We start from the raw sequence: 16,601 nt of genomic DNA, 5'->3' as shown, positions 1-16,601 counted from the left end.
TCTCCACATTGAGCAGCCTCCCACCTCGCTTGGACTCTGAAAACACTTCACACCAAGCCAACCCAACCCAGCAATTGACTTTGGGCCCCTTCAAATATACGTGACCCGATTAATGGGCACCGCAGGATCCTGCGGGGTGCTGTAGCCGTTTCTCTGAGGCTGAATTTGACAAATCCGCAGCATCGACTATTATACATAATTTGAGCTGCAGGGTTGGTTTAGTGAGGCGCATTTCAATCAGCGAGAGCGGGCGAGGGGGAGGTAATTGCACGAGATGTCACTGGCGGAGTTTTCGTTATTTTAGCCTGGGAGCTGGTTATCTGCTCACTTCGCTCATGTGGCAGGAACAAACCCGCAGAAATTAACTAATCAGCAATCAGAAAGAATGTACCTTTTGGAGATTTCTTCGGCGGTTCTGCTGATTCTGAACCCGGTCCATAATCTGACACAGAACCTGAAAGGGAACAGCAAGCATCACAACTAGAATCATACCCACCTCTTCCAAATTTCTGTACTTTTTCCCCCTCTTATCCTTGCTGGCACTCATGACAAATAAACAAAGGCTTACTTTGTGAGGTGGAGAGGGGGGAAAGCGAGGGGATAGAATGAGATAACAGAGGTTTCAGAACTGGCTGCCCTGGACCCAAAGAGGCCCACAAGGAAAACATAAGTAGTCAGCTCGTGGAATGTGAAGGGGTGGGGGGTCAGCGAGGTTGTCAGACTTCTGTCCATCTCGTATCAGATTTCTGGATTTGTTAACTTACATTTTTTTCTGCATACTAATAAAAAATGTCTTCTGCCCTGTTGGCACTGTTTTACTTTGGGCAGCTGGTGCTATATTTCAGGAGTTAGAACAGGAGGTCTCCACTGAGGAAGCTCATGGCACCTGTACTGTCTATTTAGTTATGGAGTGATTATTTGCACGGCATTTTTCACTCCCTCTGCATATGCGAGCCCATTTGGTACCGAGCACTCGATCCGGTCGCGCACGCACAGTACCAAACGGTGTGCCTGCTGCAGCCCGTACCGCCACACTTTCCTCAGCTCAGTGTAAAGACGGTCAGGGGATCAGATGGGGGGAGGAGAGGAGAGGGGATGGAAGGGGGCGGCAGAGCGGATCGAAGAGGGTGGAGAGAGGGGATCGAAGAGAGCTAGAGAGAGAGAGAGAGAGAGAGAGAGAGAGAGAGAGAGAGAGAGAGAGAGAGGATCCAAGTCCAAGAGGGGAGGAGAGGGGATCCAAGAGGGGATCCAAGAGGGGAGGAGAGGGGATCCAAGAGGCTAGCCAGTCCCCACTCTATAGAGGGCTGCACGGCACCAATTTGTGCCGGTGGTTGTGACCCTGGAGTCACGCGTGGCTCGCTATCAGCAAGATCTGTAAAAACTCCCACAAAATTCGGGCTGAAAATTCAGTAGGCTTAGCGCCCCATTTGGGGCGCTGGAGGGCCTAGCGCCGCAGTTATGGCCAGTTTGAAAATTCAGTGGGGCCCTTCCGTCGGCGTTACACCGGTTGCACTGCGCCGGCACCGATGACGTCATCGGTGTGCGCAGCATCCCGGTTGCCGTGGTGACGGGCCCCAGCGCCGAAATTGAGTTGCGGCCGCCTCGCCCGTGGCAGCCGCAACTAAGATTTTTTCAACCGAGTCTTCCCCGAGTTAGCGCCGGCGCATTAAGGTCGCGCGGTAGCCGGCCGCTTTCCCGCCGGCCGCCTGCCCGCACCTCCCTCCCCGGACTCCTCCACCCCCCCCCCCCCCCGCGGAACAGATGCGTCTGGCCTGCAAGCCCGGCACTTGTCCGAGGTGCCGGGCTCAATTTTTTCAATATTTGAACGGACAGCGGGCGGGTGCAGGCAGCTCCTCCTTAACTGAAGGAGGAGGCCTGCACTTCCCCAGCCTGCCGCACCGCATCGGGTCCCACAGCGCCGGATTAGCGCCGCAATGCGGCAGTCAGCGCCCATTGGGAGGCGCTCACGCCCGCCAGTAGCGCCGGCAGCCGTCTGGGCGCGGCGCTACTGAATTTTTGGCGCGCGCAGGGGGACTTAGCGCCGGCGCTAAATTTCCGGCGCTAAAGCCCTGGCGCGGCGCCAACTCAATTTCTAGGCCTTCCTGTCTGCTGGCTGAATTTGACAAATCCACAGCATCGACTATTATACATAATTTGAGCTGCAGGGTTGGTTTAGTGAGGCACATTTCAGTCACCGAGAGAGGGCGAGGGGGAGGTAATCGCACGAGATGTCACTGGCGGAGTTTTAGTTTTTTTTAAGCCTGGGAGCTGGTTATCTGCTCACTTCGCTCATGTGGCAGGAACAAACCCGCAGAAATTAACTAATCAGCAATCAGAAAGAATGTACCTTTTGGAGATTTCTTCGGAGGTTCTGTGGATTCTGAACCTGGTCCATAATCGGACACAGCACCTGAAAGGGAACAGCAAGCATCACAACTAGAACCATACCCACCTCTTTCAAATTTCTGTACTTTTTCCCCCTCTTATCCTTGCTGGCACTCGTGACAAATAAACAAAGGCTTACTGATGGGCCTTCAATAACCACAAAACTAGAAGTTATAGACTTAAACATGTTGGCTTTTAATCACTAAGATCAGAGCTAACATCTCAACACGCCGACTGGTTCACAGGAGTGAGTCATACAGATCCTGGGATGTTTATGTAAGAGAAGTCAGGGGCGGAGCCAAGAGCCAAGACCTGGAACCTCCCAGGTTAGTCGGGAAAGAGGAAGTGAAACTATACACAGTGGGGGAGGGTAATATACATGAGTGTAAAACGAATACAGGATCAAGACAAACAGATTTCATTACACTTACTTTGTGAGGTGGAGAGCAGGGAAAGCGAGGGGATAGAATGAGAGAGCAGAGGTTTCAGAACTGGCTGCCCTGGACCCGAAGAGGCCCACAAGGAAAACATAAGTAGTCAGCTCGTGGAATGTGAAGGGGTGGGGGGGTCAGCGAGGTTGTCAGACTTCTGTCCATCTCGTATCAGATTTCTGGATTTGTTAACTTACATTTTTTTCTGCATACTAATAAAAAATGTCTTCTGCCCTGTTGGCACTGTTTTACTTTGGGCAGCTGATGCTATATTTCAGGAGTTAGAACAGGAGGTCTCCACTGAGGAAGCTCATGGCACCTGTACTGTCTATTTAGTTATGGAGTGATTATTCGCCCGGCATTTTTCACTCCCTCTGCACATGCGAGCCCATTTGGTACCGAGCACTCGATCCGGTCGCGCACGCACAGTACCAAACGGTGTGCCTGCTGCGGCCCGTACCGCCACACTTTCCTCAGCTCAGTGTAAAGAAGGTCAGGGGATTGGATGGGGGGAGGAGAGGAGAGGGGATGGAAGGGGGCGGCAGAGCGGATCGCAGAGGGTGGAGAGAGGGGATCGAAGGGAGAGCGAGCGAGGAGAGGGGATCGAAGGGAGAGCGAGCGAGGAGAGGGGATCGAAGGGAGAGCGAGCGAGGAGAGGGGATCGAAGGGAGAGCAAGGAGAGGGGATCGAAGGGAGAGCAAGGAGAGGGGATCGAAGGGAGAGCGAGGAGAGGGGATCGAAGGGAGAGCGAGGAGAGGGGATCGAAGGGAGAGCGAGGAGATGGGATCGAAGGGAGAGAGAGAGAGAGAGAGAGAGAGAGAGAGAGAGAGAGGAGATGGGATCGAAGGGAGAGAGAGAGAGGGAGGAGATGGGATCGAAGGGAGAGAGAGAGAGAGAGAGAGAGGAGATGGGATCGAAGGGAGAGAGAGAGAGAGAGAGAGAGAGAGAATCAAAGGGAGAGCAAGAGAGGAGAGAGGATCGAAGGGAGAGCGAGAGAGAGAGGATCAAAGGGAGAGCGAGAGAGAATCGAAGGGAGAGAGGAGAGGATCAAAGGAAGAGAGAGGAGAGGCGATCAAAGGAAGAGAGAGGAGAGGGGATCGAAGGGAGAGAGAGAGAGAGAGGAGATGCGATCGAAGGGAGAGAGAAAGAGAGGAGATGGGATCGAAGGGAGAGAGAGAGGAGATGGGATCGAAGGGAGAGAGAGAGAGAGGAGATGGGATCGAAGGGAGAGAGAGAGAGAGAGAGAGGAGATGGGATCGAAGGGAGAGAGAGAGAGGAGATGGGATCGAAGGGAGAGAGAGAGAGGAGATGGGATCGAAGGGAGAGAGAGAGAGAGAGAGAGAGAGAGAGAGAGAGAGAGAGGAGAGAGAGGATCAAAGGGAGAGCAAGAGAGGAGAGAGGATCGTAGGGAGAGCGAGAGAGGATCGAAGAGGGGAGGAGAGGGGATCAAAGAGGGGAGGAGAGGGAGGAGCTCGGAGAGAGAAGAGCTCAGGGGGGGGAATGTGAGTAGCTCATGGGGGGAGAGAGGTCAGGAGCTTGGGGCGGGGGCGGGGGGGGGGCGGCTAGTGAAGGTCAAGAACCTGGGAGGAGTGGGGAGGTCAGGAACTCGGGGGGGGCGGGGGAGAAAGAGGAGGTCAGGAGCTTGGGGGAGCATGGGGGGTGGGAAAGAATGTCAGGAACATTGGGGGGATGGGGTTTGGGGGTAGCACAGTGAGAACAGTGTGGGGGGGGGGGGGGGGGGGGAGGGGAGGAGGAGAATGTGATCCAGGTCTGATGATGGGTGGAGGCAGGGGTGCTGAGAGCAAGAACCTGATCCAGATGGGAAGATAGATGACGTTCTCCCGCCCTGTTATGCCTGGGTCACGTTCTTCCACCCCCACCACACCCGTACCACGTTCTACTTCTCCACCCACCCTCCCAGCGGTTCAAGAAGGCAATTCACAATCACACTCTGAAGGACAACTAGGGATAGGCAATAATTCAATGAATTTTTTAAAAAAGAGAGCACGTGTTCTGTGTAATGTTCCCTGTAAACAGCTGTGCAGCGCTCCAGGGAACCAGAGCAGCTGGCTTGCCGGCTTTTCTATGCAAAAAACGCTATATTGAAGGGGCCGCGGAAGGTCAAACAAAATTAGAGTGAACGTCGATTCGGTGTTGGTCCTACCACATGCACATTACATTTAAGTGCTATTTGCCGGACTCGACTATTCCAATATTCTCCCGGCCAGCCTCCCATCTTCCACCCTCATCGAATCGAGCTCATCCAAAACTCTGCTACACATATCCCAACACGCAGCAAGTCCCATTCACCCATCACCCCTGTGCTCGTTGACCTACAGTGGCTCATGATCCACCAACAACGTTCCCGCTAAGCTGTGTAGCCGCGCAGCTGTCTGGAGGTCCCGCGCAGACCACTTATCAGATTTTGTATGGGAGATTTAGCGCATGCGTGAAATTTTGATTGGACCGCGCACCCAAAAAAAAAGGGGAACATTGTCCACCAACACCTTGATTTTAAAACTCTCATCCTCATGTTAAAATCCCTCCATAGCCTCACCCCTTCCTATCTGAACTCGGCAGTATGAGCGCTCCTAACCCAGGAGGGGGAGCCCTGTCTGTTCTCTGAAATCAGTAGTGTTAGCACTGTGAGCTCTGGAGCCTGGCTGTCACACTGAAAGGATCCAATTACACATTGCAGCGATCTTGATTACTTTCCAGCAAGCATTCCAGACAACCTGTGTGTTTTGTCCTCCAAGGGGACCAATCAGAAATCTGGTCTTGTCCTCCAAGGGGACCAATCAGAAATTTGATGTTGTAAATAGACACAACCATTTAATTAAGCCCCCTGCTGGAGCATAATGAATAAAAACCATCCTATTATCAGGATGTAAACTGCTCAGGAATGTACCTGAACCTCTTACCATTGTCTCAAAGCTGACACTATGTGCAAAAGTCCTCTATTTGATGACAGTTCCATCTGGGGTCCCACCTAATCAACATTCTAAATGGCTTGTATCTCTCGGGGAGTTAACCCTCTGTAAACATGAACCTGACCTCTAATCAATAACATAAATTAAACCAAAATCCCTTCCAGGTCAAATAATTAGAAGTCCCAAAATGTTACAATGGTAGACTTCCCATATATTCTCCTGAAAACAATTAATCCTGATTCAGTTAATTGTCAGACCTAGGCTTCACAAATCCATAGCTAGCTGTGAACAAAGGCATAGGTCTTTGGGGGGGAGGGGTCGCTGACGTGATCAGGTGCAACGCTGGTCAATGGAGAGTAATATCGCACAGGGTGGAAAACCGACATTCCGCCCAATCCCATGGGTTTCCCGACAGCGAGTTAGGTTAAAATTACCCCCACGGGCTCCCTATGGAAATTGTACTCTAGCCAGGCACATAAGTACTGGAAAAAAGATCAAACTGTAACACCCAGGGCTTTTTCTGCTCATAAAAGGTCTTAAATATTTTGTAGCTGTAGAAAAAGCATTTATTGATCTCAGATATTGAAAGGAAAGCTCACAAATAATTGACATCTTTATCTCAATAGCCTCAGTTATACACCAATGAGGCAGCTTTCCAATCTTACTGACTTTGGAGGCACAGTAAGTATATTCTATCGATCAGTAATAAATTCTGAATTTAATGTAACTTTCTTAATTTATTCAAGGTTAGTGATTTGGATCTATAAGAAATGGCCCCAATTCTTAGATTTCTTTTCCCATTTTCTTAGAACATCACACACACAGCTCTGGGAGCAACTTTCTCACCCTTCCTCGCGACAGAAAACTTTTGTGTTTAACATGATAAACAATTGAAGAGGAGAAAGTATGTCAAATCTGTTAAGCAAGTTAGAACCCTGGTAACTGTAGCTTGTCCCAAGCTTCCTGGGCAATAAACTGCTTTTAAGTGTCAACAGGAGGTGAACGAGTCCCACATAATTAGAGCATCTTACCGGCATTTCTTTTTCTCTGGTTCTTTATTGGAGGTCGAGATGTCACTTCAAAATTCTTTTCTTTGGAGGAACCTGTGTGTAACAGAGTGCCCATAAATGGCAGTACATTTGCAACTGGTCCTGCCCTGTAACAGAACCAGCTAATATTCACCATTTTCTAGAGAAGGTTTTCTTTGCTGTCTGATGACTGGTACGAGCTCCAATAAGAATCAGCCTATACTCTAGTTTGTATTATAGCTGACAGTGCCTGTTGCGTATTTACAGTGGCTGAGTCTAAATAGTCAGGATAGTCACAAGAACTTCCATTGCTTTTCCTTGATGCAACGCTGGGCTGTTAAAATTGTTGTTCGCCTTTGATTGCCAGGAAACAGCTCGACATGAATTTTTAAAATGAGATACCCAAGCGGAGGCCCAAGGCCCATAGTGCAGGACCCAACCATGGTCAGAAAGAGTAAAAGTCATAGAGTTATACAGCACGGATAGAGGCCCTTCGGCCCATCGTGTCCGCGCCGGCCATCAAGCCCTGTCTAATCTAATCCCATATTCCAGCATTTGGTCCGTAGCCTTGTATGCTATGGCACTTCAAGTGCTCATCCAAATGCTTCTTGAATGTTGTGAGGGTTCCAGCCTCCACAACCCTTTCAGGCAGTGAGTTCCAGACTCCAACCACCCTCTGGGTGAAAAAGTTCTCTCAAATCCCCTCTAAACCTCCCGCCCTTTACCTTGAATCTATGCCCCCTAGTTATTGACCCTTCTACTAAGGGAAAAAGCTCCTTAGTATCCATCCTATCTATGCCCCTCATAATTTTGTACACCTCAATCATGTCCCCCCTCAGCCTCCTCTGCTCCAAGGAAAACAAACCCAATCTGCCCAGTCTCTCTTCATAGCTGAAGCGCTCCAGCCCTGGTAACATCCTGGTGAATCTCCTCTGCACCCTCTCCAAAGCTATCACATCCTTCCTGTAGTGTGGCGACCAGAACTGCACACAGTATTCCAGCTGTGGCCTAACCAGTGTTTTATACAGCTCCATCATAACCTCCTTGCTCTTATATTCTATGCCTCGGCTAATGAAGGCAAGTATCCCATATGCCTTTTTTACCACCTTATCCACCTGTTCCGCCGCCTTCAGGGATCTGTGTACTTGCACACCCAGATCCCGCTGACCCTCCGTCTTGCCTAGGGTCTTACCATTCATTGTGTATTCCCTTGCCTTGTTAGTCCCCCCAAAGTGCATCACCTCGCACTTTTCCGGGTTAAATTCCATTTGCCACTGTTCCGCCCATCTGACCAACCCATCTATATCGTCCTGCAGACTGAGACTACTCTCCTTGCTATTTACCACCCTACCAATTTTTGTATCATCCGCGAACTTACTGATCATACCTTTTACATTCATATCCAAGTCATTAATGTAGACCACAAACAGCAAGGGACCCAGCACCGATCCCTGTGGTACCCCACTGGCCACAGGCTTCCAGTCACAAAAACAACCTTCGACCATCACCCTCTGCCTTCTGCCACCAAGCCAGTTTTGTATCCAATGTGCCAAGGCACCCTGGATTCCATGGGCTCTTACCTTCTTGACCAGTCTCCTGTGTGGGACTTTATCGAAGGCCTTACTGAAATCCATGTATACCACATCCACTGCGTTACCCTCATCCACACACCTAGTCACCCCCTCAAAAAATTCAATCAAATTAGTCAGACATGATCTTCCCTTGACAAAGCCATGTTGACTATCCCTGATTAATCCTTGCCTCTCCAAGTGGAGACTAATTTTGTCCCTCAGAATTTTTTCCAATAATTTTCCTACCACTGATGTTAGGCTCACTGGCCTGTAGTTCCCCGGTTTTTCCCTACTCCCCTTCTTGAATAATGGTACTACATTAGCGGTTCTCCAGTCCTCTGGCACATCCCCTGTGGCCAGAGAGGTTCTGAATATATGTGTTAGAGCCCCCGCAATCTCTTCCTTTGCCTCACACAGCAGCCTGGGATACATTTCGTCCGGGCCTGGGGATTTATCCATTTTTAGGCCTGCTAAAACCGCCAATACCTCCTCCCTCTCGATGTTAATATGTTCGAGCATATCACAGTCCCCCCGCCCTATTTCTATGTCTACATCGTCCCTCTCCATAGTGAAAACAGATGCAAAAAATTCATTTAGAACCCCTCCTACATCTTCCGGCTCCGCACACAGATTGCCACTTTTGTCCCTAATGGGCCCTATTTTTTCCCTAGTTATCCTCTTACCCTTAATATACTTATAAAACATCTTAGGATTTTCCTTTATTTTGCTCGCCAGTGTTATTTCATGGCCCCTCCTTGATCTCCTAATTTCTTTAAGAAATTTCTCTAAAAGAGACAAGGTCAACGGGGAAGCTGTGGTCAGAGCTTGGGTTTAAAAACTTTAAGATTGAAAGAAGGAAGGAAGGAAGGAAGGAAGGAAGGAAGGAAGGAAGGAAAGGCCACAAGGAAGTATAGAGTTCCACGGTTTTGAAATTCTGGGAAAAGAGTGGGGACTGTGTGAGAAATGGAATGTGACCTATGGAAGCAACCAGTTTATTTATTAGATTAGGTGGTTACTTGCTAGCACAAGAGCAGCAGGTGCATGGGAACACCGCCACCTCCAAATCACACATCATCCTGACATGGAAATATATATCGCCGCTCCCTCATCGTCGCTGGGTTAAAATCCTGGAACTCCCTCCCTAACAGCACAGTGGGAGTACCTTCACCACACGGACTGCAGCGGTTCGAGAAGGCAGCTCACCTCCACCTTCTCAAGGGCAACTAGGAATGGGCAATAAATGCTGGCCTTGCCAGTGACATCCACATCCCATGAATGAATGAATGAAAAAATAAATAAATAAATAACTAGATCAACTCTGTATATACCCACAAAAATCGCGTGAGCTTTGCTTCAATATTACAAGCTGCGGCAGATGGTAATGCATAATAGATTTCACCGTGCATCAACAAATGTTACATCCAGTGTGGTGTGACACTTGCATCGCCTATGGTTTGCTGCATTGCGCAGGGTGAACTGGTTCTGATATTTTCAAGTAAAGAAATATTCAGAGGAAACTTTTGCAGGGAAAGAACTAATTATGGAGAGACTGGACCACGTCCCTGCTTATACTGAAGTTAGCCGTGTCTCGGTTTCTCATTTGCTCCTCCACTCTCTGCTCTCCCTGGACCACAACCAGCCCTTGGCCGAGAGGATGGACAAGCGAGCTGTCCCCCAGACTTCTGCTAATGCCACTGAAGCAGGTTGCTTTAAAATGTGCACAAGTGGCCCGAGATGACTTTCCCTCTGATTTTTCTTAAGACACAGCTTTAAGATGAGGAGAATTTCGTTATGCAGCGACTTGTGATGATCTGGAAAGCACCAACTGAAAGGGTGGTGGAAGCGGATTGAATATAACTTTCAAAAGGCAATTGGATATATACTTGGAAAAGGAAAAATGTGCAGGGCCGTGGGTAATGAGTGAGGGGGGGGGGGGTGTGACTAATTGGACAGCTCTTTCAAAGAGCCGGCACAGGCACGATGGGCCAAATAGCCTCCTTCTGTGCTGTATCATTCTATGATTCAGCCTCCAGTAGGCAGCTTCCCGTGATGGTGCTTAATATTAGCTTTTGTACGTAGACACAGTAACCTGTTCTATGACAAATTATCAGGTATTGCCACTGTACAAAGGCAGCTAGATACAAAACTAGCTTTGTAGACCAAATCTGCTTGATATATTCTACATAAAGGCAAGTCCCAGGCTGCAGAAGGTTTAAGATGGCCACCTAGCTCCGGTGTGCCTAGTTTCTGGCAGATGTCTTTTTGTCTTTATGCACAGTATCAGTATTAATTAAGAAAAGGAAGACACTTTTTGGGTGGTGTGAAGAACACCCACCTGAGGATCACCCAACCTGGAATAGGGACTCTGAGGAAATGCGAAGACATGAAAATGCAATTCAAGCAGTTCAAAGGCTAATAAGATCAATGAAGTGTGTGGCCCAGGAGACACAGCAAGAGCGACAGAGAGTGGGAGTGGGAGGCAGGGTGGTCCTAGGTGAAACGCAACATATAAGATCCTTAGGGGTCTGGACAGGGTGGATGTGGAGGGGATGTTTCCTCTTGTGGGAGAATCTAGAACTAGGAGTCACTGTTTAAAAATAAGGAGTCGCCCATTTAAGACAGAGATGAGGAGAAATGTTTTCTCAGAGGGTCGTGAGTCTTTGGAACTCTCTTCCTCAGAGGGCGGTGGAAGCAGAGTCTGTGAATATTTTTAAGACAGAGGTAGATAGATTCTTGGTAAGCAAGAGGGTGAAAGGTTATCGGGGGTAGGCAGGAATGTGGAGTAATCAGATCAGCCCTGATCTTATTGATTGGCAGAGCAGGCTCGAGGGGCCGACTCCTGCTCTTAATTCGTATGTTAGTGCCGCACTGGTATATTTTCAATGTCATCTGACATGGCTTGGAGAGAAACAGAATGCAATAGGCATTAGTATATAATATTACGCACGTGCTAAAGGGCAGCAGTCTCTGCAGAGGCAGAATACCGCAGGGCTGTAACTCCTGGTCCATGATGGACATGGGCCCACTTATGGAAAATGTGGGGAGACCACTGCAAGAGGGAACAGCTCATTAAAATACACTAAAGTTCCATCACACTAGCGGCAGCAAGTTGAGAGATACCCGTCCTGTCACTTTGTCATTCAGTTCACTCCTTCTAGAATTTGTCCATGTCTTTACTTTCACTCCCCTCCACTCATTACATAGAACCATACAACACAGGAGGCCATTCGGACCATCGTGCCTGAGCTGGCTCTTTGAAAGAGCGATCCAATTAGTCCCACTCCCTCCGCTCTTCCCCACAGCCCTGCAAATCCGCAGTCAGCCGCTGAGGACCTTGCTCCCAGAGTGACATGCCAAGGGGCTGTCCATTAGGAGGCCACTATATGTATTAAAATATTTTATTTGAGCTCTCCAATGGCCTGAGGTAAAGGCACTGTTTAGAAGTAGTACTACACAAAGCGAGGGGGGGGAGCAGAGCAAAAGACAGATAGAAGAGAGAACGGATTGGAAAAGGGGTTCATAAAGTCCAAAATCAGCCATGTCGGAAGATCTCCAATGAACCTGTGCCCTACTGAAGGTTTGCCATGTTGATTAACAGCCACACATTGACCAGCACTAACACATTCAGAACTTGCACTGCCTCCTTACCAAGTTGAAAATAAATATGAATGTGAACTGTTACATTCACAAAAACACATAAAACCATGGAACAAGAAAAGACCATTTGGCTCGTTAAATCTAATTTGTGCAATAAACACAAACAGAGGAGCAGGATGTGGAGTTATATTCACAATCCCCCACAATGTGAAGTTATACTTCAACTGCAGAGGAGTCTAGATATAGTGTGCAACATGAGAAAGATGGGTGGAAAAGGGCAAGTGCTAAAAGGGTGGAGAAAGATAGCCCTAGATTATTCATTTGGGTAGATTTAACAGCAGTGAGAAATAAACATTTTGCACCACACTGGCAGAATTGATCCCAGTTTGTATTTTCTAATTAGTTTTAATAACCAATGGTAATACTGCTTGTGATGGTCAGTAGCAGTCAATTAATATCTTAACTCAAGACCAGAATCATCTAGAATTTAAAAAAGAATTCAGCTGATACTGGCCAAGTGTTTGGAATTACCAACTGAGAAGTACAAACTCATCCATTCATTACCCGCATTACTAGTAGCCAAGAAAGAGGCAGCCACTATTATCTTCTATATTACCCACTCCTTTAATGCAGCTCATGTCAGCTGTGGCTCAGTGGGTAGCATTACTCGCCTCTGAGATCAGAAGATTGTGCGTTCAAGTCCCACTCCAGAGACTTGAGCACATAAATCTAGGCTGACACTCCCAGTGCAGTGCTGAGGGAGGGCTGCACTGTCGGAGGTGCCGTCTTCCGGATGAGACGTTGAACCGAGACCCCGTCTGCTCTCTCAGGTGGACGTAAAAGATCCCAAGGCACTGTTTCGAAGAAGAGCAGGGGAGTTATCCCCGGTGTCCTGGCCAATATTTCTCCCTCAATCAACATCACTAAAACAGATTATCTGGTCATTATCACATTGCTGTTTGTGGGAGCTTGCTGTGCGCAAGTTGGCTGCCACATTTCCCACATTACACTAAAAGTGACTACACTAAAAGTACTTTGTTGGCTGTAAAGCGCTTTGAGACGTCCGGTGGTCGTGAAAGGCGCTATATAAATGCAAGTCTTTCTTTCTCTACAAAGTAAGTCTGTTGGTCCAGTACAGACAAATGTCTGAATGAGGGAGTCAGATGTTGTGTGTTCCTTTTGGTGTCTTTCTTTCTTGTGGGGATTATACAGAAATCAACTGTTCAACAGCGATTACAGGTGCTTTGCTCAAGAGTACATTATGTACATTTCATTGGAACAGCGACGGATCTGGAACTCGGCAGCTCTTTCATGCCATTCTGGTTGCCAAAAGTATTGGGCACTACTGTCAAGTTGTGTGCATTTTCTCCAATACGTCTTCATGCAAGAAAGAATTTGCATTTATATAGCGCATTTCATGACCTCATGATGTCCCAAAGCACTTTATAACCAAGAAGTACTTTTTTTGTAACGTAATTACTGTTGTAATATAGGGAAACTGTAACAGTCAATTTGACACAGCAAGGTCCCACAAACAGCAATGAGATAATGACCAGAGATGTTGACTATGGGATAAATGTTGGCTAGGACACCAGGGAGAGCTCCCCGATCTTCTACGAAAAGTGCCTCGGATCTTTTACGTCCACTTGAGTGGGAAGACAGTGCCTCAGTTTAACGTTGCATCTAAAAGACGGCACCTCTGACAATACAGCACTCCCTCAGTACTGCACTGGAATGTCAGCCTAGAGTATGTGCTCATGTCTCTGGAGAGGGGCTTGAACCCACGACCTGCTGAATCAGAGGAAAGAGTCTGAACACTGAGTCGCAGCTGACACCCATTTGAGGAAAAACTTTTTCACCCAGAGGGTGGTTGGAATCTGGAACTCACTGCCTGAAAGGGTGGTAGAGGCAGGAACCCTCACAACATTCAAGAAGCATTTAGATGAGCACTTGAAACGCCATAGCATACAAGGCTACAGACCAAGTGCTGGAAAATGGGATTAGAATAGACAGGGCTTGATGGCCGGTGCGGACACGATGGGCCGAAGGGCCTCTTTCTGTGCTGTATAACTCTATGACTCTAAATGCCTCGCCTTAAAAAGGGGTGGCACCACTTGTATTTTCAGAGAAAGTCAAGGAAGGAAGGAGTTAGATGAGCTCTGTTGGATTGACAACAAGAGTGCTGCTATTAGTATCAATGCCCCAAACTAGGAAGCGGGGGGAAAAGGCAACCAGGGTTCCAGTTCCTGGTCACTCACTAGTAATCCCTGCTCGATACCATGTGTGTGGGTGTCAGCCAAGAACAGGATCAGATTTGACTGTCAAACAACCTGTTGACATTCACTTCCTGGCCTTACGTATGAAGAATAGCTACAAGGAGTTCAGATGATTTACATGTAGAATAATGCTTCCCAAAAGTGACACACCTGGAATCTAATTGAGTGGCTCAGATGGACTCATATGAATAACTAATAGTTTATTTTTAACTGCTCAAACCTAGACAAAGGGACAAGCTTCATAGTGGAGAACACCACCAGTTGGGGGAAGTTAGATAAAGAATTAATGACTAGGTGACACCAAGCTTAGGTTTTTAAACCCTGTAGATTGTAGGAGCTGTTGCCCTGGGTAATGGGAGGAATCATTTCCATAGCTTTACGGTCCTAGAAACATAGAAGCAGGAGTAGGCCATTCGGCCCTTCGAGCCTGCTCCGCCATTCAACGAGATCATGGCTGATCATCCAAACCCTAGCACCCGGTCCCTATACCGACAGCCATCCCACCCAAGCCCTATCCCCGTAACCCCGCGTATTTAATCCCCCCTAACACTAAGGGCCAATTTTTATCATGGCCAATCAACCTAACCCGCACATCTTTGGACTGTGGGAGGAAACCGGAGCACCCGGGAGGAAACCCACGCAAACATGGGGAGAATGTGCAAACTCCACACAGTCACCCGAAGCCGGATTTGAACCCGGGTCCCTGGCGCTGAGGCAACAGTGCTAACCACTATGCCACCGTGCTGTGAAAGAATCAGTCAGATCACGAGACAGTACAATGTAAACAATATACAAAAAAAACCTACAGATAATGGTGTAAACACGCATCTGTGGAGCGAACAGACAAGTTAATGTTTTGCATGTGGAAAAAAAGGTCTGGATCAGAAATGTTAGACAATGCAATGTGTTGATTTCAACTTTGGGGAAATTCAGGGAATGCGTAGAATTGTTTAATTGGCGCTTGAGAGGTGCAACAAAAAAAAATGGAGGTAAACAAGAAAAGTTGTGATGGGGAAGGAAGCTGGAGGGTAGAAGTGAGACAAGGATTGTCAGACAAACTTTTTGCTTGTACCCTGTCCAGGATTGCAAGCAAGGTGACAAGAGAGCCCCCGTAATTAACAAAATAACATTCAATGCAAACCAGTGACTTTTATCAAAGGGTTGATTGAGACGGTTTACACAGGAAATAATAATGCATATTTGGAAATGGGTTGCAGTATTGGGGGTTTAAGGTGTCATCCTAATTCCCCGGACATGACAGCTTTGCACAGTAATCCCCTCCAACTATTGCTCATTACTGAAAATAAGCTGCTTCAATTTTACAGACACAATACTGCGGATGCTGGAAATCTGAAATAACAGAAAATGCTGAAAACACTCAGCATCTGTGGAGAGAGAAAAACAGAGTTAACGTTTCAGGTCTGTGACCCTTCAGAGTTCTGTTCTGTATTTAAACGCACGCCAATGAACATTTGCACAGTCCGCATGGTTGCCATATGATGTTCGGTGTCGTCTCTCAACAGAGAGCCACTGACTGGGATGGAGGATAAAACAGAAAGTACAATCTTTTTTACGCTTGTGTGAAATTTTACAGCAGCCTCAGGTCGCAGACATGAAACCAGTTACTCGCTACCCAATTTATTGAGACGACAATAAATCTCTGGCCCGTAAATCTGGAGATGAGGAAAGCGCCTCTGGAGTTTATAATCTGATACTTGCAGTAACTCGCTGGGAGAGCGGAGTCGGAAATCATTTTCAGTTTCTCTTCTCATCCTGAGCAAATTCCCTTACAATTAAAAAAATCACTCAAACTCCCTCAGTCCGGATGCCCCACACGCTTACTCTCTGTGCCTTCCTGGCTCTCTAACCTGCAGGATCCTTGGACTGCGCAATGTTATTTCTCATTGATCTCCGATTCATCTCGCCGTCTTCCCGCTGTCGCTCTTTTCCCGAGAACGACGAACCACGCCTCCGCCGGACTTTCTCTGCAGTATCGGTTTCCCTCCGGACATCGTGCGACGGACAGCCCCGCCGCCGACCCAATTCAGGACGGACAGTTTGGGGGGGGGGGCAAAGATTACTTCCGGTTTCGCTGGCGCGGGGCGGATCGACGTCATCCGCCTAACGCTGAGAGGCGTTGCCTGGTCCTCAAATTAAGAAAGATTTGCATTTTTTTAATATAGCGTCTTTCACGTCCACCAGACGTCCTAAAACGCCTACAGCCAATGAAGTGTAATCACTGTTATAATGTAGGAAACTTTTGCACACAGCAAGCTCCCTCAAACAGCAATGTGATAATCTGTTTTTGTGATGTTGCTTGAGGATAAATATTGGCTAGGATACCTGGGCTAACTCCCCTACTCTTCTTCGAAATACTACAGTG

General features: G+C 47.9%; 1 protein-coding gene across 2 annotated transcripts in view; it reads right to left on the bottom strand.

Moving 5' to 3' along the window:
* LOC147121757 (torsin-1A-interacting protein 2-like) overlaps positions 1 to 16,317 on the bottom strand; it is a 79,517-nt gene extending 63,200 nt beyond the window's left edge. The window contains exons 1-4 of one of the 2 annotated variants that reach the window (XM_085982250.1): positions 16,087 to 16,317; positions 6,778 to 6,849; positions 2,348 to 2,410; positions 392 to 454 (exon numbers count right to left, since the gene is read on the bottom strand). In XM_085982250.1, the coding sequence (XP_085838376.1) occupies positions 392 to 454; positions 2,348 to 2,410; positions 6,778 to 6,849; positions 16,087 to 16,138 (250 nt within the window). In that variant the 5' untranslated portion in view covers positions 16,139 to 16,317. The remainder of the gene's footprint in view (positions 1 to 391; positions 455 to 2,347; positions 2,411 to 6,777; positions 6,850 to 16,086) is intronic. The other variant, XM_085982251.1, reaches the window with a different exon arrangement.
* Positions 16,318 to 16,601: the final 284 nt, after the last annotated feature.

The sequence above is a fragment of the Somniosus microcephalus genome, chromosome 3 (assembly GCF_052327205.1).
Source record: "Somniosus microcephalus isolate GS21.2 chromosome 3, FLI_Smic_1.0, whole genome shotgun sequence".
Classification (NCBI taxonomy): Eukaryota; Metazoa; Chordata; class Chondrichthyes; order Squaliformes; family Somniosidae; genus Somniosus; species Somniosus microcephalus.
The sequence above is the reverse complement of the archived record's forward strand: the minus strand, read 5'-3'. Positions and strand labels throughout refer to the sequence as shown.